Consider the following 26332-nt stretch of genomic DNA (forward strand, 5'->3'; position numbering starts at 1 on the left):
GAAAAACTTCTTGTGACTCTCGTATGGGAGAATTAAGTTAGGAAAGTTGTAAAACTACTTAGAAATCTTCAAATTACTTAGAAATCTACTAAGTTTTCACATTGTGGAAAACTTAAAGGGAAGGTTCAGGGTGATTTGTACTTGGGCAGAATGTGGTTATAGGCCTATTCCATTCTAAGCTATTAAATACAAAATATATAAATGTTATCTTAAATATCAAACAAGACCAAAGGCAATTTAATAGCAATTAATTTTGTGTTATCTCCAAAGCTCCAGTTGAAAATGTCCTTGTTGCAATAAAATTCCTAGGCCTCTTAACCCAGCATTTTAACTAACGAATTTAATTATGAAGAAACTGCTGTCACTAAAGCCTTCTTAATCATACCTGTTTTTATGTCAAGAAAAAATATGTTGCCATGGAAATTTGTGTCAACGTTGCAAGCTCCACTGAAATGTAAAGCAAAAATAGAAAATGTGTTTTGGTAAAGAGAAACAGCTTAATATATTTCTTAAAACATTTAAATTATGGATAGTAGGTGGATTTTAGAAGTGAACCTCATTGTGCATAACAAGCAGTCATGTAAAAAGTTCTGCCTCTAATTTCAAACAATCAAATAATTTAAATTATAACTAGGGAATGTACAATTGATAGGAATTGTACAGGGAATCTGCCTCAATTTAATTAAACATTTATTGATGCTCTCCCATATTATATTAAAAATTAATATTTTCATAGATTGAGTTTTCTAAAATTGGGCACATGTATAGTTTGACATTAACTTCAAAATGATTTTTAGTTGTCATTAAAACCCCAAATAGTGAACCAGATGTGATCTACTCAGTTACAGTTATATAAGGAGACCAGAGTCATAAATCACATTTAATGGGGATTTCCTGACAGGTGAGCGAATAGCCATACGAAGCACGCCAGCCAACAAGACAAGGAAGGTAACCTTTGTGTGTTTGTTTTTAATTTATGAAATATATCATGTATGTAAAAAAGTAAAGACCAATATAACAAACCTCCAGCTTAAAAGAGAAAATTTTACAAATACAAATAAAACCTATTCAGCATTTTTCCTAGACCACATTCCCCCTCCTTTATCCACGGGGTGACCACAACCTAATGGGTTGTCGGAAAAGTCATGACGTATTTTTTTCTGTTTTTCGTTGCAAAGCTGTGTCATGACTTTTCCAACAACTCAATAATTTTGGTGTTGACCATTAACCTGCATTAACAAAATGTTTTCAGCACATACTTATACAACCACAAATATTATGTTATTTTGCCTGTTTTTAAAATTTTATATGAATGGTATCTTCCTATACATATTTTTCTGCAATACTTCACTTTTTTCTTTTGTTCAATCTGCTTTTGATGTGTATCCAGATTGTCTCTGATACATGATAAATGATGATTAATTCATTTATAACTGCTCTTTAGTAGTCTGTTATTCATTCATTTATAACTTCTGTATAATATTCTACTGTATGACTATACCATTATATATTTATCCATTCTCCACCTAAGGGATATTTAGTAGGTTTCCATTTTTTTGCTATTGAATCAATGCATCAGTGAACATTTTTTCACAAGTGTCCTTGGGCATGTGGAGGGGCTTCTTTGGGGATATACTATAAGCACTTCAAATATGAAAAAATGAGAAAGAGTGGTTAAACAGAGGACTTCCTGGTCCATTGTTTTCTCCTCTAATCCACAGTTAGGAGCTTGTCCAATCCTATGCACACATCGATAAATACATTAAATATACTATTTTATTTTTATGGATTAAAGATGTCAATGATGACATTATGTATACTTCACCTAAGTCTCCAGGTGTTGTGGGCACCCTGTAGTTTCCAAGATACACTAGCAAACAATAATGTATCCAACCTCAAGCTAAATGAGACCTAAAGAAATGTGGGCAGGCTCACACACTCATTGTCATAAAGATGTAACACTGTGATATAAGGTATAAGATACAAAGATATAAGATATTGAGCTAAAGATATAAGACCGTGCTGTGAAGAAATACCAATAAAAACTATATGCCAAATGGCACTGTGAAGAGCCAAACAAGCAGGTGCCGGGAAGTGCTTTAGGAGCTTGGGGAGCCCTATCATCTGTCATTTGAACTGGGATGGAGAGATTTATATTCTGTTGTCTGGAAGACGAAGGAAGAGCAATGCAGACCAGAGGCAGAAACCAAGTTTGTAGTGCGCCCAGAGATGCACCACTTTCCCCCTACAATTCAATAAAGAAAAACAGTCAACTGGGGTGGGGAATGTGTGAAGTGCCTGTACCAGGAGTGAACTGAGACCGCTGCGTTTGAGCCTCTGACTAGCCTGCAGGTGGTCCATTTCTAAAGCAATCTCTTGAAGACTGACATGGAGAAAGAGAAGGGAAGCACTGGGGTTTTGTCACCATCACTTAGCTGCTGCACTGGCTCCTATTTCCTGGCTCCCCACTTCCCACCCTGCTTTCTGCTCCCCTTCTTCCCCTTTCAGTTGGCCTCCTGTCATTCTGTGTTATATTAAAACAAATAGAACACTTTGCAGGTGTCAGCTATAAAGCATTTGCATATACTGTACATTGCATTGAAAAAAAAAAAGCAGCTGCAAATTATATAATTTGGTCTTTAGAAAAAACCTGAAAGACATTTCTGGAAATAAGCACATCTTTCATCCTGGTAGATTAAGAATTTTCTTTTTGTTTGTGCTTCACCATTTCTTCACTGCCTTACACAGAAAGTTTCAGCTTTAACTAGTGAGTGTCGTTCCCATTTTAGAAGAGATGGGAGATTTTTGGAATGATGGCTTAGAAAGGGAAACTATGACTGCAGGGTCTGATGTGGTTTTAGATAGCGTTTTTCTCAGTCCAAACAACATCTAAGAATAACAGAACTGTAAGTTACTAAAGAGGAGAAAAAGTAAAACTGTGCTGAAATACTATCTGTAATAGTTGGAAGAGACTTTCCTTCCCCAGAGAAAACCAATATACTGGCACGGATAACACTGGGGACACCCCCATGCTTTCTTGGGACATCCTTCCAGGTCCAAAAATATTTCCTTCAATGGAAAATGTTTTGTTACTGTCTCTTTCCTTTTCACTACAACAGTTTCCTACTGGTCTTCTTGCCTTTGTTTCTTCCCTTGCTAATGTATACTGCATATTTATCATCCCTGAGAGCCAGTCCATCATTCATTTCATTCATTCATTCATTCATTCATTCATTCATTCATTCATTCCTTATTACCCACTCTATATTTACTGAATGTCTATTAGTGCCTGGAATTTGCCCCTCTTCTCCTTACTCACCAACAATGGTACCCTATCACACACTGAATGAAGCCCATAGTCTTCACTCTAATTCAGCCCCTAGAGCTTATTTTCTATATGGCTGGCCACTCCAGATAGGTAGTAGGAAAGTCCTTTGCACATACAGCATATCCATTTTCATTTTTATGCCTCTGTTCTTTTATGGCATCCTGCCTACCAGCAAGTTTTCAACCATCAAATCCTGATAATTAAAAGTCTTGCTCAAGACTCATTTCCTCTATGTAGTATTCTAGGACAATTCTAACCTGGGTGTTCCCAGACTTTGGAACTTTCATGCTAAACAAAATGGGTCAGAAATGTATGATCCTCTTCCAATTTGGCAGGGAAATGATAACTCTTAGCATGGTGACTATTACTACCTCAGGTGTTGTGCTAAGCACCTTCTTATATCATCTCACTTAATTTAATCCACAGAAGAATACTATTAATTTTCCTATTTTACTGGTGAGGAAATGAAGACTTAAGCAATTTGTTACTTTCCCAGAGTAGAACTGGTAAGTGGTGAAGTTACTCTTCAAACTCAGATCTATAAAATGTCATAGCTCATGCTCTAAAATTTTATGCAAAGTTGCCTCTCGGAAGTATAAAATATGAAAGGTCTAAATTGCTATAGATTTCTTCCCAAACCCTGTAGATAAACTTCCAAAGATGAATTTACCATGTGTTGAGGTTTAATCCAGAGTTTCTCTTTCTTGACACTATTTACATTTTGGGCCAAATCATTCTTGGTTGTGGGGAGCTCTCTTGGGAATTGTAGGATATTTTGCAGCATCCCTGGCTTCTACCCATTAGATGACTAGTTATATCAATCAAAAATGTCTTTGGAGATTGCCAAATGTCACTCTAGAGGCAAAATTCCCTCCGGTTGAAACCACTGGTTTAATTCAATCTTGCTGCATGGATACATCTAAAGACAACCTAAACATAAACTATATAAATATGGGAATAGTTACACTGTGCACAAACATATTTCCTCTGAATAGTTCTGTAAGATAGTCCCAATAAGTAATAGCACTGTCATTTAATTCAAGTACAATTTAAAACATTACTAAAAACTATAACTTAAAGAAATTTAGCTTGTGTAAGAAAACAATTTTATTTTGTTTGTTGTAAGATGACAGTTCTTATTTCAAACCAAGAAAAACATTAACATGTATAGGATGTTTAGGGAATAATCGACACAATCCAGTTGAAAAGGCTTCCTCCTGATATGATGCAACCATTAGCAAGATCAAAAAGTCTCTCAAGATTGAATACAGATGGCAGCGAGATGTCAAATGGGACCTGATGACAAGAAAAGCATAAATGTGTTCATGAAATACATTGTGTTAAACTGTTCACTGAAGTTATGTTCTCAAAACACACAAATACCAATTCTACATAATTTTATGTGAAACGTATGCAATTCTTGCCTAAGGTAAGATACAACGTTCTATGATACATTTCTACACTACTGAAATGTCACATATATCATTTTATATCCTATTAAGATTCATATCTATGAGTCTATAAAAATGAGCCTATAAAACAGCAGATACTTCTAGAAATATGGATTATTTGTATCTACATAATCATTGTGGATGATTCTAAATGTTGGACTTTTGGCTCTAATAAAATGTTTTCCTCCTTCATATACTGCCCAGTTGACAAATCTCCTTCTCTCGTTTTGAGCTGAAGTCTCAAAAATAGCAAGCAAATTATGCTAGAAGCCCTATCTCTCTGAAAGAGGCACCGTGTTACCATGCCGAGGACTAGTGCCATCTGAGCAATCTGAAAAATGAGAAATAAGACTGCTTTTGTGATCATAGCTCTGGTTAGTTGATTGGGAGAAGGACAGGAAGGAGAGAACAAACATGAAGGAAAGGAAACAAAGGTCTACTGGTGGGACTCACTTCATGCACATCTAGCTACTTGTGAAGGTGAACAAGCAAATGTCGTGTACAATGACCACCATGAATTAGATCCTCATGGGCCTGAATCCTGCTAAGAAATTAGAGGACACATCTTATTAATTTCTTGTCTACTTGTTAACCAAAACTTCTTTTCTGAAGAAAACAATGAACCTAAACATAGAGACTATTTTTTTATTTCTTTCTCTTCACTTGATTGGATTAAAAAATGACAAAAACATTCCAGTTTTTTTTGTGTGTTTTTTTTATAACTTCAAATAGTAAAGAGGTGAATACATAAAAAATGAATAATATCCTCTTTTCTCAATTCCTGGAGTAATTAGTGTTACCAGTTTGAGGAGTAGTCTTCCCAAACTTCTTAAGTCCTCATACAAATATATATTTGCGCGATTTATTTCTTTTCCTTTTCTGTTTTTCCTTCCTTTTTTGGAAAAAGCATAACTAGATTTCCATTATTTGCTTTTTCAATCACCAATATGTAAGAGAAATCCCTCCTTAATCAGTTCAGCGGGGCAGAATGACCACAGGGAGGTTAAGAGCGTGCATTCTGGAATATGACTGTCTGGTTCAAATTCAGACTTCACCGCATACCAGCTATGTGAGTAAGGTTGGCTAAGATATTTGATCTGCTTGAACTTTAATTTCCTCATCCATAAAGTGAAAATAATAATTCCTATATAGTATTGCTGTATAAGGATGGAATGAATTTATACACATATATTATAGAGTTGACCTTGAACAATGTGGGAATTAGGGGTGCCAACCCCCATGCAGTAAAAAATCTGCATATAACTTGTGACTCCCCTAAAATTTAACTACTAATAGCCTACTGTTGACTAGCAGCCTTACCGATAACATAAATAATTGATTAGCACATATTTTGTATGTTATATGCATCACATACTATATTCTTACAATAAAGCTAGAGAAAATGTTATTAAGAAAATCATAAAGACAAGAAAATTTACTTATAGTACTGTACGTGTTTATTGAAAAATCCACATATAAGTGGATTCACGCAGTCCAAAGTTCGAGTTAACTGTACTTGGAACAGTGCTACATAACAATGTGTGGGATTGACATATCCTAATTTATTCAGTCATTTGCCACAGAGGTTGTTTCTAATTTTTGTACATGCTTGTCTATTCACATATATCCTGGGTACAGGTGTTTTTATTTCTCTATTACTGATTCCCCAAGGTGGCTGGTTTAGTCAAAGGGTGTTTATATTTTACTTTTTAACATTTCTTGCCAGATTACTTTGCAAATAGGTTGTGACAATTAACACTTCAACCAGAAATATATGAGGGTTTTTTCACACCCAGGGTAACATATTATTATGGAATGTAATAAACATTTTGGAGGACATTTAATGACTATTTTATTCAGAAAAGAATAATGGGAAACATTTTTGAGAGCTAATATTAACAGGTTTATGAATACATTGGAAATATATGTGATTACCATGGTTATTTTGGTTATATCTCCTTGCTATTTACACTAAATATTCAGTCTATTATGTTTTGATGAAATATCTTACATCCAATAATATCCTTTAGTAGATTATTTTCAAAATAGTATATAAAAATAATAATTGACATTAAAATATTTGTGTTTTCTCTTGTGTTATATCTCTGTTCTCTGTTATTATAGAATTCTTCTCATGTTAAAGATAAGAATGGTTAAAAAAAAAAAAGCAAAGTGGCCAAGTTTTAGATACCATTAGAAGTATCTTTGACATAATTTATATACTAGATACAAATAGAGTACTTTGGCCTCTGACCCTGACAATGAAGCTGTAGAAACAAGTGGCCATTTGTCAAAGGATGAAGATCAATTGCTGAATTTATTTATGGAGGCCACAAGTAAAAGAATCAGGTCAGGAAGATAAAATAAAAACAGGTGTCACCCAGGAGTTATTAATTCTTGTCCATCCTCTGGAGAACACAAATTACCCTAAAATATCAGAACTTACCTTTGTGTTATTACCTCTTCCTTTCTAGACACTAAGGCCCTTCGGTGGACAATTCAAGTGCTTCAAATTTCAGCTGTTTCTATCATGCTATAACACAGTGGTCTGTATTTTTCTATTGCTAAACAAAATTCTTTAACTAAACTTTTGATTGAAATACAACATACAGACAGAAAAGAGAGAAATCTTAAGCGTACTACTTGGTAACATTTTGTCAAAAGGAACACATCCTCACAACCATTACTCAAATCAAGAAAAAGAATATGAGTGGCATCCAAGAGGTCCCCTGTTGCTCCCTCCTAGTCACTGCTCCTGCCCTCCTACCACCAAAGTAACCACTGTTACACAGGCGTCTGTGCCAATATTTTAGTTTTACTTGGTGTGTATGTGTGTTTTAACTGTATTCCTTAACTGTATTTAAGATCATAAGTAAGTACACTTCAGAAGAGTACATATTTTTTTAGGTATATACATAAAAGTGGATCTTCCTAGGCCATTGATTATGCATATATAGAGGGTGCCAAAAACAGGTAGACACATTTTAAGAAAGGAAAATACTGTATTAAGATTGTAATACTCAATATATACTGATGACAAAAGATGAATACAAGACACATTTGACTTCTGCAATTACAAGAGGTGCTCAAAGTGGTTACCATCAGCGTAATTTTAATACAGCTTTTTTCCTTTCTTAAAATGTATATACATTTTTTGGTACCCTCTGTATTTATCTTTAAGCTTATTCTACCAAACAATTTTCTAAAGTGGTTGGCCAATTTATAGCCCTGCCAGCAATGTATAAGGATATTAGTTATTCTACATCTTCACACACTTTGGTCATTTTACTTTTGAATTTTAGCCATTCTGTTGTATGTTTTGAAATATCTCTTCATGTTTCTAATGTCATGTCCCTGACAACTAATAATATGGAACATGTTTATTGGTCTCTTTATTGAAGTGCACATCTTTGTCCAATTAATATTAAGCTGTCTTTTTCTTACCGATATATACAGGGATTCTTTTTTTTTTTTTAAGATTTTATTGGGGAATTGGGGAATCAGGGAAGGGGAACAGACAAGTTGCTGTCCTTTTGTTCTTCAGTCTAGTTGTGGAGGACGTCACTTTACTGGCCCATGTTGGTATTATCATTGCGCTCTTCCCGGGTGAGGCAGTCGCTCACCGGCCATTGAATGGCTGTTCACGGTGGCTCACGACAGGTCACAAAAGCTCACGCCCGCTGCCGGCCAGCCCCACTGCAGCCTACGCCATCACTGGCGACACAAGGCAGCCCAGCTCCAGGTCGAGCTGTTGTTCACCATCTTAGCTGTAGAGGGCGCAGCATCACTGGCCCTCATGTGGGATCTGAACCAGGGCCCTGCTGCTCAGAGCTAGCTGGTGTCCCAAGCCAACTCCTAACCAATGTGCCACTCGGCCGGCCCCAGGGATTCTTAATACATTTCAGAAACAAGCCCTTTGTTGGGTGTATATAAATATTTTCTCCCACTCTGTGGCTTGCCATTTCACTATCTTTAATAGTGTCTTAAAATACAATACAATTTATCAATCTTTCCCCTCATTATTGGTACTTTTTCATAGGTCCTATTATGAAAGTTCTCCCGTTACCAAGGTCATGAAAAAAATCTCTGATAATTTCCTCGAGAAGCTTTATTGTTTCTCTTTCACATTTAGTTCTGCCGTGAATTTGGAAATGATTTCGTATGTATTGTGAGGTAGAAATCAAAGTGTATAGATGTCCAATTGGCTCAGATCCATTTGTTGAAAAGACTGTTCTTTCCTCACTGTTCTGAAAAGTCACCTTGAACACAGACCAGGGACTGCATATGTGTGGCTCTTCAGAACACATCCCTAACCACTGTGCTGTACTGTCTCTCCCCTCCTGCCCAACCGTCCTTTGAACTCCCTCCTGCCATGGCTGTCAATCACGAAATGCCCCTCCTCTATGCAGCATCTCCTCCCACTCCCACCTGCCTTCACTCAGTCTTCCCCGCCTCCAACGGGCTCGGTGGTAATCTGAACAGTTTGCTAGCTCCAGCTTTTGGAAATGTTATGGAAGGTTCCAGGTCTTCTTCCATAAGGAATTTCTCCAGTAAAGTTAAGCTCAAGTGAAATAACTGAATTCCCTTCTTTGTCATTCAGTAGAAACAAGATTGGCAATCATATAATCACTGAGAAGTCCTCTATGTTTTGTAAATAGCTTTGAGTCCAAATTGTCCCAGAAAAGGTACCAGCAAGTCCTTGTTCCTTTTTCTTTATGGAGGAAAAGCAAGGAAAAGCTTGGCGGGTAATAGACTGCAAATTAATTCAAGTAGGTTATGCATTAAGGAGTAATATTAAGGAAATGGTGATGATTTCACCTGCCTACAGAGGATAAAAGTCTGAAATAGTACAAGGAAGGGAAAGAAAGTTAATCAAGTTGGAGCACATTGAAGGGGTTCATTAAAATCTGCTCTGAACTTGAACTTGTTTGGGGGAATTTTGAAAGACATTGGAGAGTTAAAGGTTATTTGCCAATGCTATACTGTATTTCATATGAGTTTCTACGTGAAACCCAGATTCTATCATAATGAAAGATTTTATTACTTCTGTTCTTTTGTTCCAACAATTTTCTTTGCTTGAAAAAAACATCAAATAGCCTTCAAAGTATCTATGATTTTTCTCAAGCCAATGAGTTTTTATTGAGCAACTACTTTGAGACCTCTTCTTGCTTCTTTCAGCACAGTGTCAGCTGCCTTTCTTTCATTGATTCTAAATGTTAATGACCAGGAAAAAAGGGAGAAAGCCAAATTCCCACTAATGAATTAGGTTCGACTACTCTTATAATTGGTAAGTGGGATTTCAAAAATTGTGGGCTTCGTGATGTGGATGGATTTAACTTTGCCTTCAATCAAGTATCTTAAAACATAGAGAATCACAGCTATGAAAAAAAACATTTACTAGCTCTGAGGTAGGAAAGCAATTACTGTTTTCATTTAGCACTCTCACACAAGTTTCTCTACCATGTTTTCTATATTAATAGATCACCAGTCTTTGAAGTTAATTATTTATTGGATTTTTTTTGACTGGAGAAAAACATGCATTGCCTAGTAGAAAGGATAATATGATACTAGCTTACTAAGAATCAATATCATGAATGACTTGTGACCCATCTAATAAAAGTTCCAGCTGAGAGGGAACAATTTATATTTGGTTTCACTGTGCTTTATATGATCAGAGAATCCTAATACCAATGACAATAGATCTTATTTTCCCCAATCTAATAGAAAGAGCAACCAACTCTTAGGAAGGTGAGAAGGGCTTGTATTCAATTCTACCAGATCACATGAAATTTCACACTTTGCTGAGAACAAGATTATTTGTTGTATCACCCTAATTTTTGTATTAATAAAACTTTAAATATGATAGAAAAGGTTTTTTTATTATAATATGAGATCAAAGGGTCATATCAGTGAGATGGTAGGAATCTTTTAAATTTAATTTTAAAGAAATAACACTATTATAAAGACATTTTGCAGAGAAGAAGAAAATTAGAAATTAGGATATGAGAGAGAAAGCATTTGCACAGAGAATTGGTTCAAATGTCACACTGTCTAAGAACAGGATAGGTTCTTCTTAAATCATCATATCATTACCATTGTCACTGTCACTCTACAACCACTGAGTCCTGGCTGTGCATGGGACTTGAGCAGAATTCACCTTTTAATAAAGGGCAATTCTTGCTCAGACACATTGTACCACACGCACAGGAAACCAAATATTTCAGTCCACCCCAGATCAACTCTGCAACCTGAAGGAGCCCTGCCTCTCTTCTTGCATCTAAGTAGATGTCAAAAATGTTTTGAACAATGGCTTCTTTATTGGAAGACATGAAGAGTGCCTCCATGAGCGAAGACATATTGAGGGAGACTGCATTCACTGAAATGTGTGTTTAAAAATCAATTTTAGGTTATGTTCACAGTTCACAGTTGTGTTATAATAAAAAAAATATTTGGCCTTTGTGCCCCATTTCTGGCATAGTACTCCTAAAACTCTTGAAAAAAAAATTGGGGGGATAAGAAGATGACTCATGGGGCAGGGAGGTGTCTAGATAGCGCCAAAATGGGATTGGTCACCAGGAAACCCAACCATGTGATTACAGACTTAAAACTTTCAGCCCTGAGCCCCTAAATCTGAGGAGGGGAGAGGGACTGGAGACTGAGTTCAGTCGCCAATGGCCAATGATTTAATCCATCATGCCGAGGTAATGAAACCTCCATAAAAACCCCATATGACAGGTGTCAAGGTGTTTCTTGGGTGGCCAACACATTGATGTGCTGCAGGGGGGAGCACTCAGAGAGGGGATGGGAGCTCTGCTCCTCCCCACCCCCTATATCTTGTCCTAGGCATCTTTTCAGTTTGGCTGTTCTTCGGTTGTATCTTTTACAATAAATTGGTCATTGTAAATACCATGCTCTCCTGAGTTTTGTGAGTCTTTTCGGAAAGTTATCAAACCTGAGGGGGCATCATGGGAGCTCCCAAATTTGTAGCCTGCTGGGCAGAAGTGTAGGTAGCCTGTGCATCCTTATTTGCAGCAGGCGTCTGAAGTGGGGGCAGTCTTGAATGGAGCCCTTCATCTGTGGGGTTCTGTGCTAACTCTGGGCAGTGGTGCCAGAAATGAATTGAATTGTTGGACACCCAGGTGATGTCAGAGACTTGTCCTCTAATTGGTTGCTGTCAGGAAAACCACACAACAGTCCTATCTAGTGTTATGTAGATTAGGGCAGTTCTCAGCTGGTGAATGTCTTTGGGGCCTTCTCCTACACTCCTCCTCCTTCTTGGCATGAGTCTACACACACACTGCCCTTCCTACCCCTCCCCAGGCCGAGCCAGGCACTACTTGATGAACAGTGATAGAGCTGGCAGCGATATCATCATTATGGATATATGCTTTTCACAGGGAGCTACTTAAGAAAACAATCCTTTAAAGACCAAAAGAGAGACTTCAAAATAAAAGTGAAAGTTTAGGCTGTACATATCCAGGCTTATTCTGACTGCTCAAGAGTCCAAGGGCCAGAGAAATGAGCCTTTGAAATCTGACACTCCATTGTGCAGAAAGAACAGCTGCTCTCTTTCTCTCTCTCTCTCTCTCTCTCTCTCTCTCTCTCTCTCTTTGCAGGAAAGTATTTTTCACTACATAAAGAATTAATAAAGGGTCTCATACAGGACAAATCCTTTTAAAATATCGAAAGCTCTAATCAGAACAGGAAGCATGAGTTATTCAACCAACAACGAAGTGCATAGGGCTTAAAGGCTAGATGCAAGCTCACAGCCGATCGTTCAGTGCTTATAACCAGGGGTGTGGGGGAAGGATTAAAGGAAAAGTTTCCTTGGATAGAGAACTGAACAGAAATGCCTATATTTAATGTTTTTAAAATTGAATGCCTAGTCTTCATTCTCTGTGGAGACACAAGGGTATAAATTCTGATATAGTACTTATACATGATTACACTTCTCTTTACATCATTGCCTTTATTTTCAGAAGATGGTTTAAAGCTTTCTCAAATCCTCATTTTTATACTCTGGAAAAATGGTGTCACTAAAAAAGGAAGGCTGCATTTATTTGGGATTGGATATGGGCTGGAGTCTTTGTTTTATAGAGTTTATTTCATTTGTAAATTAACTGTTCAAACAGAATCAAAAGAAAATGTATTGAACTATGGATCACAATGCAGTGTATTTTTAATCATAAGTGGGTGACATGTGTATGATGTTTTCCCCTTACTTCTATATTAAAAAATAAACTTTAAGCCAGAAAGTATGTTTCTTAGTTCCTTTAGAACTCTTCTAATTTAATAAATAAGGAATAATTGAGCACCCTTACATATTCATCACCAGTCAGGGATCTTCATTTTTTGTTTTAAACTCATTGTTGCAGTTCAGGTTCTTGGGAAACAGACCCTGGGGGAACTTAGCTTTCAGGAAGCTTATTAGAAAATACCCATGGGATGGACACCCAAGGGGAAAGGGAAGAAAGCAGGATTAGGCAGAGATGGGCGGAGAGAGAAAATAGGCAGAGAGAGAGAAGTTGCAGTCACAGCAAAGGGCTCAGCCAACCTCAGGGGGGCTTTGAAGCTGGGATGGCCTTTCAAAGTCGACCTGAATCATGGTGGGGGGTGGGGGTCAGGTCTTTGTACCCTCATATCAACCAGTAATTGGATTCAGACTTCCCCTAAGAAAGAGACCATGTTCTTTGGCCGGGAACAATTCTTAGGGAGAGCTGAGAGCTGAGGGCTGTCAGGCAGCACATTCCGGCAGCTGGGAAACAAAGTTCCTCCATCCTGGAGGGGAGATCTGGGTAAAGGGGCAGGCATGTATATTTAATTCAGTGGTTAACTACAGAACCATTAAACAAGTGGCAATATGGCAAAATGCATGCTAGTATAGAACCAATACCAGCTAAGGGGAGATTTAAAGTAATCACTAGGTAAGAATTCATATACCAAGTTTCCAGGTGCTTGTTTTCTGGGTCATGGTGAAACAAGCTTAATACAGTCCCAGTATCACTTCTATAATCATTTTATTTGATTACTCTTGGGAACATTGTCCTCTCTAGAGCATGAGAAAGAGAATTAGAAATTAAAAAATAGGAAGAAGATTCAGAAATAATATCTTCTCATAACTTAAATATGAAGAAATTTAATAATTTCACCTAAAGCCTAACTTTATTTGAGAAAATTCCCTATGGAAGACACAGAACCTTCCATCAAATTTCTAAAAGCTGAATGAAGCTGGAAAAACGTCCAGGGTACCACCGAGCCCATGGGAAGAGCAAGGGACTGAGGTCAGGTGGGAGTGGGAGGGAAAGCTTCACAGAGCAGGGGCATTTCATGGTTGGCGGCCATGGCGGGAGGGAGTTCAGATAGTTGGGCAGTCGGGGAGAGGCAGAACAGCACAGTGGTTAGGGATGCGTTCTGAGGAGCCAGCCTGCCTGGGCGGGAATTCTGGTTCTGACACTAACTAGCTGAAGGAACTTGGGCAAGTCTCTTAGGGTCTTCAGGACTCCATTTCTCACGTGTAAAATAATACTAGTACCTACCTTGACTAGAAAAGGAAATCTAAAGTCACATGTTGAACCCCACAATGTATGTGTGTATTAATTTCCTATTGCTGCTATAACAAATCTACAATACACCTAGTGGCTTACAACACAAATGTATCTTCTTACAGTCATGGAGACAAGAAAACTGAAATCAATTTCACTTCGCGAAAGTTGGGGTATCAACAGGACTGGTTTCTTCTCAGGGCTCTAAGAGGAGACTATGTTTCTTTGTCTTTTTTAGCTTCTAGAGGCCACTGTATTCCTTGATTGCGTTCTTTTTTCCATGTTCAACACACATCACTCCAAACTCTACTTCCATCATCCCATGACCTTCTCTTCTGTTGTCAAGTCTCCCTTTGCCTCCCTTTTATAAGGACACCTGTGATGACACTTAGGGCCCACCTGGGTAACCCAAGAAAATTTCCCCATCTCAATATCTTTAACTTAATCATATCTGCAAAGTCCCTTTTGTCATAGAAGGTAATAGGTGCTGGGGATTAGGATGTGGACATCCGGGGGGGGGGGCATTATTCAGCTTACCACACTGTGTGATTAAATGAGATGGTTTAGTTCATAAGAATATCATATTTGTATCATATCAGCTCAACACAGTTTTGGTAATGAAAGTTATTGAACTAATTCTGTTAAAAAATTTGTGGGGCCGGCCAAGTGGCTCAGTTGGTTAAGAGCTTGTTCAAGAGTTTGAGCTCTGAGCAACGGCGGTTCGAGTCCCGGCCTGAGCTGAGCAGCCGCTGAGCTGCCAACAGGTGGCAGGAGGGCTCCGCTAAAAAAAAAAAAAAAATTGTGGTATTCCTGAAAATACCTATTGTGCCGGAAGTTACTAATGTTCACTAAAATATATACTTGCTCCTCTACAGTTCTCTGCATCTTTGCACATTAGGTGGAGGCCAATAGGATATGAGCAGGAAGTACGATAGCCATTCCATGCTGGCTCTTAGAAATGATCACCTTAATTTATTGCCTAAACAGGGACACTTTTGAGAATAAAATAAAAGGAGAAATATTAACCATTACTCCAAATCAACAGGTATGCATTGTGACTGCCACGGGCAAACCAGGATGTGCGGTAGTGACCCTACTTAAACACATCCTGTAAATCCCCTACCCCCCTTCTCCTACAGTGGTGACCTTGGTGGCCACATAGTCCAGGCAGCATAGTTACAGTTTGAAGGAGAGTTGCCCGTCCTTCACTGGACTTTGCATGAGAAAGAAAAAAACCTTTATTCCCACTGAGATTTGTTTATTTGTTAGCGCAGCAATAGCCTACCCTATCCTGACTCAAACACGTATGTATGTTCTATGCATACCCTATTTCTGAATAGGGGGAAATTCCATCAGAGTAAGGGTTTAACTCCACTCAAAGGTCAGGGCTTTGAATCTCAGCAGCAAACTTACTGGAAGAAATGCTATAATTGAGTACAACGAAGTTGGGTTCCCTCCTGAATGGCTGGGTTGGCTCTGCCTATGGGCTTTTGACCTGGGATACAGAAATGAGAACTCTAGAGTTCGAATGATGCTTGGCATTTCTTGATGCTTCTATGAGGGAGCTCACCGTGCTTAATTAGAAACAGAAGGCCCTTTTTTAGAGCAAAGGCTTATAAAGAACATGAACTAAAGTTTGCGTTTTGTTCATGAGACTTTGTTGCTTAGAATCAAAGCATGACAGACTTTGTTGGTTAGCAGTCCCCACTGCAGGAGCAAACTGGAGGGCACAGCATGGGGGGAAAAAACAAACAAAAAACTGCTCACGTTGACTTCGTTATTCACATCTGTGTACATCACAGGCACCTGCAGACCATTCTTCTAATGTGGCCAACACAGACCTGTAATTTCTGATAGACAGTCTCACAGAGCTTGCAATTTACAAAGACTTTTCACATAAATCATTTCATTTAACTCTTTGTAGAATTTTTTAAATTGAACAATCAGCCTTTGTCAGTATTACTAAGAGGATGTGGATAAGAGAGCAAGGAAAAAGGAGAAAAACAGAGGAGGAGGAGGAAGGGAAGAGGGAGGTGGCGTGGGGAACCCACCACTGCGCCCCCTGAACATTTACTGTGCACTTATGCACTCTGCGCCAGGGACCACACTAAGCACTCTTGGCTGATGATAAATCTGTTGCCAAAATAAAATGTGTCAATATTCAGGAGGATTTTTTGGTTCATCAAAAGCATAGTTTAATGGCTCTCTGGGGAATTATGCTGAGTGAAAAAATGCCAACCCCTAACAGTTACATACTGTATGGTACCTTTAATATAACATTTTGGAAATGACAAAATTATAGAAATGGAGAATAGATTAGTCAAGGATCAGGGTCAGGGAGGGGGCGGGTGGGGGGAAGCTTGGGTAGCTATTATACAAAAAGATAACAAGAAGGGTCCTTGGGACAAAATTGCTCTGTAACCTGACTTTATTAATGTCAGTATCCTGGTTGTAATATTGTATTACGGTTTGGTAAGATGTTACCATTGGGGAAAACTGGGTAAAGGGAACGCAGGGTTTCTTTATACTATTTCTTATAATTGCATGTGAATCTGCAATTATCTCAAGACAAAAAAATTTAATTAAAAAAAGGTGGCTGAAAAGTAATACTAAAACTACATCTACACGTATTAAATGCCCCATTACTCTTTTGAAAATTAGCAAACATTTAGACAGGAGAAAGGCCACTCATGAAGGGAGTTGCTAATGGTCAAATGAAGAAATGATTCATTTCACATTATTTTAAGGCTGGGGAGAATAAAAGTGGCCATTGAATGCTTACCACTGGCATTGGACTGGCACTATACTAAATGGGTTGTATGTTGTTTCTGAGGTAATCCTACCTAAGGGGTAGCTATCACCAATGTACAGGATAAGGAACCAAAGCACAGAGAAGTAAAGTAACTCGCTCACAGTACACAATCAATAGATGGTGGAAACAAGCATCAAATCATGTTTTTATCCACTAAGATACATCACTCTTGAGACCTTCAACAGAATGTAACTGAGTTAAGGTCTTTAAGGATTCATGACTTGTCCAGGCAAAACTGAGACTAGCACTTGGGCTGAGCCCTCTTCCCACCATACTATGCTCTCACAGGTAGTTGAAAAAAGAACATAATGGCATAACTGCCTGAGTTTCAGGCAGAATAAGGGCAAAAATCTCAAATGGCTAGTGTCCAAAGTATTAACAAGGAAAATGAGTAAACTTACACCTGCTCCTTCTTTGTGGATTAATTTAAATACAAGGAACATTTGTCCAGATAATTTCCCATGGTTTTCCAATTGACTCAACTATATGAGGCAAAAAAAAAATCAACATTCCCTTAAAATGAAAATATATGCCCATTGTGAAAGGCCCGGTTTTTAAATCAAGACAAAGCCATTTAGCAAAATGAAGAAAATGAAACTAAATATTTAACTCTGTTTTCAGCAAAACAGAAAGCAATGAACAGCTTTGCTAATGATAGCTCTGACTCTCACCTCCTTGGAAGTTATCTAAGTGACTAAACTTCAGAAAATTGTCCCTTTGATTCTGAAATACAGTTACATCTTGAATGAAGCCAGGCTTGCTTTATCAAACAGTGCACACGCTTTTCGCCGCTTTTAGAGTAAATACACAATATCAGGTTCATGATTATATTTTGGTTTGAATTATATCCAAGTATCATTATACCCCCAAATTGCATGCCTAACAAAAGTAGAACCAATACTTGGAGTGGAGATAACACAAAGGCGCTCGGTTGCTTGGTGAATGAGAGCGTATTTCACCTTGACAGTATTGCAGGCAAATCGAGAGATGAGCATTTTGAAAATGCTATAAACAGCTTAGCCTTTTCTTAGCATTTTGAAGAGCACATTAATAGCCTGGCCTTTTCTTAAGGGCTTTCTTTTTCCCTTAGCCAAATTTGACAGTAGAAGTGAACAGTGAGAGGATGGAATCAAAGTCAGCGCTGTGTTTTAAAAGCAGTGTGGGACTGATGTCATCCGTCATTGTCTTCAAAAGAATATAAGAATATTAAGTGGATGTCTCATGAACTTATACAAAGGATACTCTTCACTTGAGGACAGAATGATAATGCCTCACAGAAGAAAGATGTAATTCTAGCTGCTCATAGAATCTACTCAGACAGTTCTTGGCTGGTACAAAAAAAAAATCTGCAACTCTCAACCAAAAGAAGTTATATGAATAAAATTAATTCATTGAGACTTAGTAAATACCTGCTACAGAATATTTGGAACCTTGTGCCCAATGCTGTAAATGACAATTTAAAGAGAGTATTGTCATTCCCATAGTTTGGGCATTTTTGTTAAAAAGAAACCCAAACCTCTTTTTTGTTAAAAAGAGGCATATGGTAATGTAATAAAATTAGCCAAAGGAAGTTAAACAGCCTAGCACCACAATCTAGGATTTAACAGCCTAAAAAACTGGAGTGGGAGCTGTCCCACATGAACAGTGGTACACACAACCACACCCAACACCCAAAAAACTGCACAGGTTATTTCAAAGGGTGCTTTGAGAGTCGGCCTAGTATATCCTTTACCCTGTGGGTTTAAACACACTCAGCAACTCCATGACAGTTACCCAGCATGTTTGGGAAGAGGCGCTGACTAATTTTTAAAATTGCCTAAGCAGGCTGCCAGGAGCCGCCTGTTTCTCACCAGAGGAATAGGCCTAGAATTTGGGACTGTTTGGATCTTGTGGCAGATTGCATTTTCCCCAAATGGTTGCAGCAGTAGCTCCCAACCCACTACCCTTCTTGCAATTTGACATTGACGCTCCTCCTACGAAGAGGTGGAGTCTGTGTCCAACCTGAATTTGAGTGGATGTGGGAGTAGTGACGAAGAGTCATTCTATAATTTTCAAAGCGAGGGCATACACAGTGACAGAGCTCCTGCCTGGTTCTTTCAGGAGGCTCACTCTTGAAACACAGACACCACCCTGTGTGAAGGCCTCGCCAGCCACAGAGAGGTCACGTGTCGTGTCCTGGCCCCACAGCCCAGTCTGCATTCCCAGCCTCAGCCCCCAGCTAACAGCCAGCATCGAGCACCAAACCTAACGAGCCTTTGCACCTTCGGGGATTCCAGCCCCCAGCAGCTGAGTCACCCCAGCCTTGCAGTCTCCCCAGCCAATGTCCCCAAGACCATGGAGCAGAGACAAGTTGCCCCACCATGCCTTTTCCAGATCAGTGACCTACAGAATCCGTGAGCCTAATAAAATGGCGGTCATTCCGTGCCGCTACATTGGATGTGCTTTGTTATGTAACAAAGTCACTGGAACAGATGCCAATGGGGAATGGACGTGGTTAAAAGTGATGCCCGCAGCCCTTCCTAGCATCTCCATTACTCCAGCCTCTCTTTCGGGGATGTGCTCAGAGGCTTTATCCTCGGCATGTTGCTGTTCTTCTTCTACAGCCTCTCCTTAGGGAAACAATTCTACTTACACGGGTCTAATTCCAAGTGAACTCAGAGCTCTTCCATGATAGTAATATTAACTATTTTGCTTAGTATGTGCCAGGCACCATTCTCAGAGTTTTATATGGGATTAACTCACTTAATCCACACAAGCCTATGAGGTAAGTACAATTTTTATTCCCATTTTACAAATAGGGAAACTGAAGCATTGAGGTTAGACAACCTGCCTGAGGTTATAAAACTAACACATATCAGAGTTGGGTTGGGATTTGGGGCTGAGCAATCTGGCTGTCAAGCCTATCCGTTAACCACCATGTGCACGGCTTCCCAAACCCAGACTCGCACTCTCCCGCAGCGACATATTGCTGCTGACCAGCCAAGAGTCCCCAAACTGAAAAGGTGGGACAGTGCTGGCTTTGTTAACAGCATGGGTTCTGGGGTCTGCCTGTCTTGGTTATGACAGTTGCCAGCTGTGTGACTTTGGGAAGCCCTCTTAACCTCTGCCAATCTCTTTCTCCTTATCTTCAGGCACAACAATCAACCATTTTAAAACTACAACCACCGTCTTCTCCGTGTGCACGAGCATTAGTTCCCTCCCTCCCTTCTGGACTGTCGGCCTCTTCCAGGCAAGGACTCTTATCTTTCCCTCTCTTATTCCTCCAGTGGGTCCAGCACAGTCAGTGCCTAGCCCTCAGCTGCACCTTGTAAACTGAGCTGACGTCTTAGAAAATGGTTCTCTTTATTTATTTTTGTATCCCGGGCTTTTGATATTTGTCCCATTCTCTCCATTCCCATGAACAAAACCATGAATCGTGCCCTTACCACTGAGCCTACTGCCAAAGCTAAGACTCCTGATTTCTGCTTTGTTTTCCAAAGCTCTTCCTAATCAGAGGAAAATGCTTCACAAGTGCCTTTGATCATGTTTATATCTACCTAAGGATTCTCTACTGTCTCCCAATTATTTTCCAAAGTGATTAAAACTTTTGACCATGGGCCATAGGGGCTTCTACTAACTTGACTGCTTATAGGGAACTAGTGAACCTTTCTTAAAATGTGCCAAAGGGAATTTCTCACCTTTAGAATTATGTCAGGATAATATCAGAATATTAACCGATATTATTACTGAGGAATGGCGTTTGGCCCTTAGGCCTCCATTGCACACTGTACTGTAATTGCTTCTGTATTCGTCTGTCTCCCCCACGAAACTGAAGGCCCCCATGAAGACAGGGACTCTGGCTTATGTCTGTGTCTCAATGCCTAGTCCAATGGCTGACATACAGGAGGCATTTGTCAAATGTTTACTACACAAATGCATGAAACTGATGAGCCCAAAGTCACTGTTAATGTCAAGACTAGAACTGCAACCCAGGAGCATCTCTAGAACATGCATCATGAGCATTCATTCATTTAGCAAACATTTATTGAATATCTTCAGGAGGCCAAACTGGGCAAGACACTGAGAATAAAAACATAATAAGATCCAATCTTATTATGTAAGACCCTATCTGCCCTAGTAGTGGAGACAATTATGGAAGCACATCATTATAACAGTTTTATAAAACCTATTAAGTACAGAGATATAAACCACGGGCTTGAAGAGAGGGTGATGAAAGAAGGATTCTGAGTTAGATTAACATAGGTTTGAGCTGTCATTACCCATTTTTATGTGATAATCTACCAAAATTAGATACTGGCATTGTGGAGCAATAATTTCAGCTGACAGCCAGGGGTTATAAGTGGTCACAAGATATAGGTAGTCATATGATATAATCAATACATCAGACATAAAATTAAAGATGTAAATGGCTAAACATGGTATGTTAACGTATCTGTGGCTCTGTGTGTTCCTCTGGCTGTTCTTTTTTACCTTCTCTATACTTCTTCCCTAAATCATCTTAAAGACAATAATTATTTTGGTGACCAGCACGTGGTTGATGTCAATATATAATCATAAACACATCAAAAAATGATCATTTTAGGAATCAAAAATAAGAAAACATAGATACACTGAATTTAACCATGTGAAAAGAAATGCACATTCATAATGTACATAATAATGGAGTGTAAGTCATTAGAGTTTGACTGTCATTAAGGAGTTTTTTTAGGTTGAATTCAAAATATTTTTAAGAAAACATTGCATAAACTATTTTATGTTCAACTGGAGCTTGAAAAATAATGGCATCGGGCTGTACTGGTGCTTTCTCAATAAATTAGAGGAATTTTTGGATTTACTGTGAGATAAATTCATAATCTCTCTAATCCACCTGAGCCTCCTGCATTCTGTCTGTCATCACTCTCACTAGTACTCTCACTTCCCATGGGCCTCTGTCCTCCTCTGGCATCTGCCTCCATCGGCGTTTCCCTCTCCTTTACTCAGAAAGTTAAGTGCTGATGGAGAAAAATCACAAGCCAAGTAGCCTGGTGTCTCAACAAATTCATGACTTTTGAATCTCAGTGTGGCCCTCAATCCTTTTATTTGTCCTTGGTCAGCTTTCTTGCCCATCATACTCCATGACTGTGAATAGTCAAGGTTCTTCATGTCCCTCTTAGAAGACCATACCCTCAACCATCTACCGTACTCCAATAGTAGATAAACTTGCCTCCACTTCATTAAGAAAATGAGAACCACTGGGTGTGAACTGCCCCAGCTCCTCCCATCCTCTTCTTAGAAACGCATTTACACTCCTGCCCACCTCAGCCTGCTACCCGAGACCTAGGGAAAGAGGTGTCTGTCCTCCACTTCCAGTCAGCTGTCTCACCTGTGTCGTCGGGGTCTTTCTGATCTCTGCTCTCTCCCTTAACGCCTTGCTCCATCATTTGTCCTCTCTTCTAGACAAGCAACTTCCGCTCCTCCTACCCTCCCTTGTCTCTGTCTTTCTCCCTCAAGATTTCTTGTCCAAACCTCCTTAAAGATGTATCTACAGTTGCGACTTTCCCTTTCCCACTCCCGTTTTCTCACCCTCACGTTACCACCTCTCACTCCTCCATTCCCTGCAGCGCCTGCTCCCAGTATTCTAATAAAAATCAGTGGGTATAATTTAGTGAAAGATGCAGATCCTGGATTTAAGCAGAACTTTGACTCCTGCCTCCTTCATTTATAAACTGGGAGGCCTTGAGCATGCCCTTAATTTCCCTGTGCATCTGTTTTCTTCAGCTTTAAAATGAGGATAATATTAGTGACCAACTTCAGAGGATTCTTGTAATATTAAATGAGCTGGTGTATTAAAACACTGAACAGTGTCTGCACATGCCATGTGTTCAACAAATATTAACTGTGACAATTATTACTACTAGGAGTACTAGTAATCATTTTAGTGATTACTATCATTATTGTTTGTAGGTACTATGCTAGGTCTAGCTAAAAATCCTGAATTAAAAAACTCTCCTACTGAACTCATGCAGCCAAGAAAAATTACTTTGCAATCTCCTTCTAAAATGTGTCTTAGCTCTTGGCTTTGGGTAACTTTCCCCACCTTCAAACCAGGATCTGCTCCTAGGAATCTCCTCTCCATGCTGATTCTGTATGACTCTAGTTAGTTCAAAGCGTTTGCGCACGCGCGCACACACACACACACACACACACACACACACACTCTCTCTCTCTCTCTCTCTCTCTCTCTCTCTCTCTCTCTCTCTGATCAGGTGAATTTATTTGTATCATGTGAACCAATATGGGAATATGGAAGCCTAAACCTATGCTGTCTTGGCAACAACTGAAGTGTCTATACCAATGCCCTGTATGCAGCTGGAAGTCAGTAAGTTCTGATGGATGGATAGTGTATAAAACAACTCTGTCCTCCCCATGGCCAGTCACAGCAAGAACAGAAAGAACATTTTTAGCAACATGTTTGAATCCTATCTGATGACTTGGAAACAGCAAGAATTTGAACCTCTGCAAGCAATGAAAGGAGTGTTTTATTGTTGGTTCACCAGAAATTGTATTTAATGGTCATTTTTATTCCGTAATTAATCACTAAGAAGCTTAGCATTGAAGCATTAATTCCCTTCCTTCATTGCCTTGCTATTCTCAGTGGTTGTTTTTTTTTGTCATAGGCTGTGTGTGGCAATATCTATTTTAATTAGGAAGAGGCAATACCAGGCAAAGGCAACTGTGATAGGTATGTTCAGTAAGGAACCAAATTACACAGCAGGACCTCATCCNTGCTTTAAAGAGATAATTTGGGGTATGGTTTAAAGGTGAACTGGACTGTTCTCACCAAGAAAAGGTGATACTTAAGTGTGAGCTTAAAACTTAAAGGTGAGCTTAAATGTTCTCACCAAAAAGAAAAAGAAAAAAGTGAACTGCACTGGGAAGAGACAAGAGAAACATAAATCAGCTAGGAGGCTACCCAAACTGTTTGCGCAGGAAGTGATCATGGCTAAATATAGGCCAGCTTCAACGAGACAAAAAGGGTTGGAGGGCAGGCAGGACCCCCAGCACCCATCAGGGCATACCAGTTCTCTGATTAGCTTGCCAGGTTCCTGGTTTGTTTTACTAGAAGAGGAGAACACACATTCACTCCTATATTCCTTTCATTATCTGTATTTCTAATTGAGTTCTTACGACTGGATAAAGTATGTTTTCTTTCTGTATAAAAGGTTTCAGTAACACCCATGATGAGTTACTGTCACGATTTCGTCAAGAGCTATCAAACATGACACTGTCTATATCATTAATCATTTCACAAAGCAGATGGACAGCAATGTTACCTGATAAAAGACTTTCACTGCTCGTCTCCACATTTATCAAACAGAAATTTCACCTTAACAACATTCTATTTCTTGGGCATTATTTGAGGTAAACCACATACACACATCAGAAACTGGCTGATTCCACGTTGGGCTGTGAGAGGCCTCACGTGACCTCGCTACCCCCAAAATGAAGACAGGCAAAGCACTGAGTTCATCCATCCCATCAGAGATGCTGGCAGGGTGCTGTGGTTGGCGAGGGGCCTGGGGGGACACAGGAGGACCTTTNCTTTTACTTTCTATCACAGGGGTGAGCAAACTTTTTCTGTAAAGGGCCATACAGGAAATAAGACAGGCTTTGTGGGCATGTGGTCTCTGTCAAAGCTACCCAGCTCCATTGTTGTAGCTGAAAAGAAGTTGTAGGCTATATGTAAATGAATGACCATGGTTGTGATCTAATAAAATGTTATTTACAAAACAGGCAGTGGGCCAGACGTCGTTCCTAGGCTTCAGTTGCTGACCCCTACTCTAACATATCACTCATTTTTTATTCTTCATAGCATTTAACAAAATATTAAGTTATCTAGCTTATTGATTTATTTACTTCTTCACAAAAATGGCAGTTCCAAGAGAGTGGGGTCCTTATTGCTTGTTCAGAGCTTGCCCTCTGGCGCCTAGAAAGGAGTTCCTGACACATAGATAGTTTACTCTTAATATTTGTTGGTTGAATAAATGAATGAATATCACTTCACAAAAGGAGAAAGACAGGTTGCCAACAAACATATGAGCTAAATTTGGCTGTATTAATAATAAAGAGTAAAAATGTCATTTTTCACTTGTCAGGCCTACAATGGTTAGAGGAGGAGGAGGAGGAAAAGGAGGAGGACAGGCAGCAGAAGGAGGAGTGAGAAAAGAATGGAAAGAAGAAGAACTAGTGCAGATGAATATGGGCCAAGTGGCCTTCTCATCTACCAGTGATGGATGAGACAATCAGTGCAACATTTCTGGAAAGCCATTTGTAATTATATAACAAAATGAATAGAGTAATACCTTGGTTTACGAGCATAATTTGTTCTGGAAACAAACTATTCATATTGCAAGACATCACTCGTTTACCACGTTAAAATGTATTAGAAATGTTTGCTCGTCTTGCGGAACACTCGCAAACCACGTTACTCTCAATTCAAGGACTCCTGTGTACCCATTCAAAAATAGGCNGCAACCAGGCTGCAGACAGGAAGCTTCGCAGCCACGATGGCAGAGGTGAAGTGGTAAGCGAAGTCAGAAGACGGAAAAGCCTTGAAACAGTTGAAGGAGGCAAATGACCACCTGCCTGGCCCAGTGATTCCGATACAGGCACAGCGTGCATGTGCATGCCCGTAGGTATGTGGGGTGCAGGTATCTTCATCCAGGGAAGGAGGGACATTTTTATGGACAAGAACTAAATGGTCCAAAACAGCAAACTGACATCAGGAAAAAATTCAGGAATGTCAGTGCTCCAATTTTAGTCTTATTTTGCCTCCTAAAAGAGGATTAACAAGAGCAATTCCCCACGAACTGATCTTATCTTGACCCTCATAAGAGCACAGGAAACACCACCCTGGGTGAGAGAAATTGTCCATTTTCACTGTGCCGCCAACAGACAGGTCAGATGAAAGGTTGTCAGGCACCCTCCTCAGTGATGGCCTCAGTGACAGGGGCATAACAACATTTTGGAATAAAAAAGAACCCTGTCAGTTTTACTACCTTCTACACTGCAGAAATTATAAGCATTTTCATAATGTGGTTCTGAAAAAAAAAAAAATCTTGCCATGTTTCTGGATGTACAGGCCAAGTGCCTGATTGCCTAATTTTGTTGCTTAGCTATGTTGGTATATGACCTGTGTCTAGATTTTCTGGAGAGAGAG

The 26332-nt window shown here is 39.2% G+C and overlaps 1 protein-coding gene across 1 annotated transcript in view; it reads right to left on the minus strand.

Moving 5' to 3' along the window:
• Positions 1-4448: 4448 nt before the first annotated feature.
• CFAP54 (cilia and flagella associated protein 54) overlaps positions 4449-26332 on the minus strand; it is a 294961-nt gene continuing 273077 nt past the window's right edge. Inside the window, 2 exon segments of the mRNA XM_019641676.1 lie at positions 4449-4648; positions 11732-11950. Of these exon segments, the coding sequence (XP_019497221.1) occupies positions 4505-4648; positions 11732-11950 (363 nt within the window). The 3' untranslated portion in view covers positions 4449-4504.

The sequence above is a fragment of the Hipposideros armiger genome, unplaced genomic scaffold (genome assembly GCF_001890085.2).
Source record: "Hipposideros armiger isolate ML-2016 unplaced genomic scaffold, ASM189008v1 scaffold_63, whole genome shotgun sequence".
Classification (NCBI taxonomy): domain Eukaryota; kingdom Metazoa; phylum Chordata; class Mammalia; order Chiroptera; family Hipposideridae; genus Hipposideros; species Hipposideros armiger.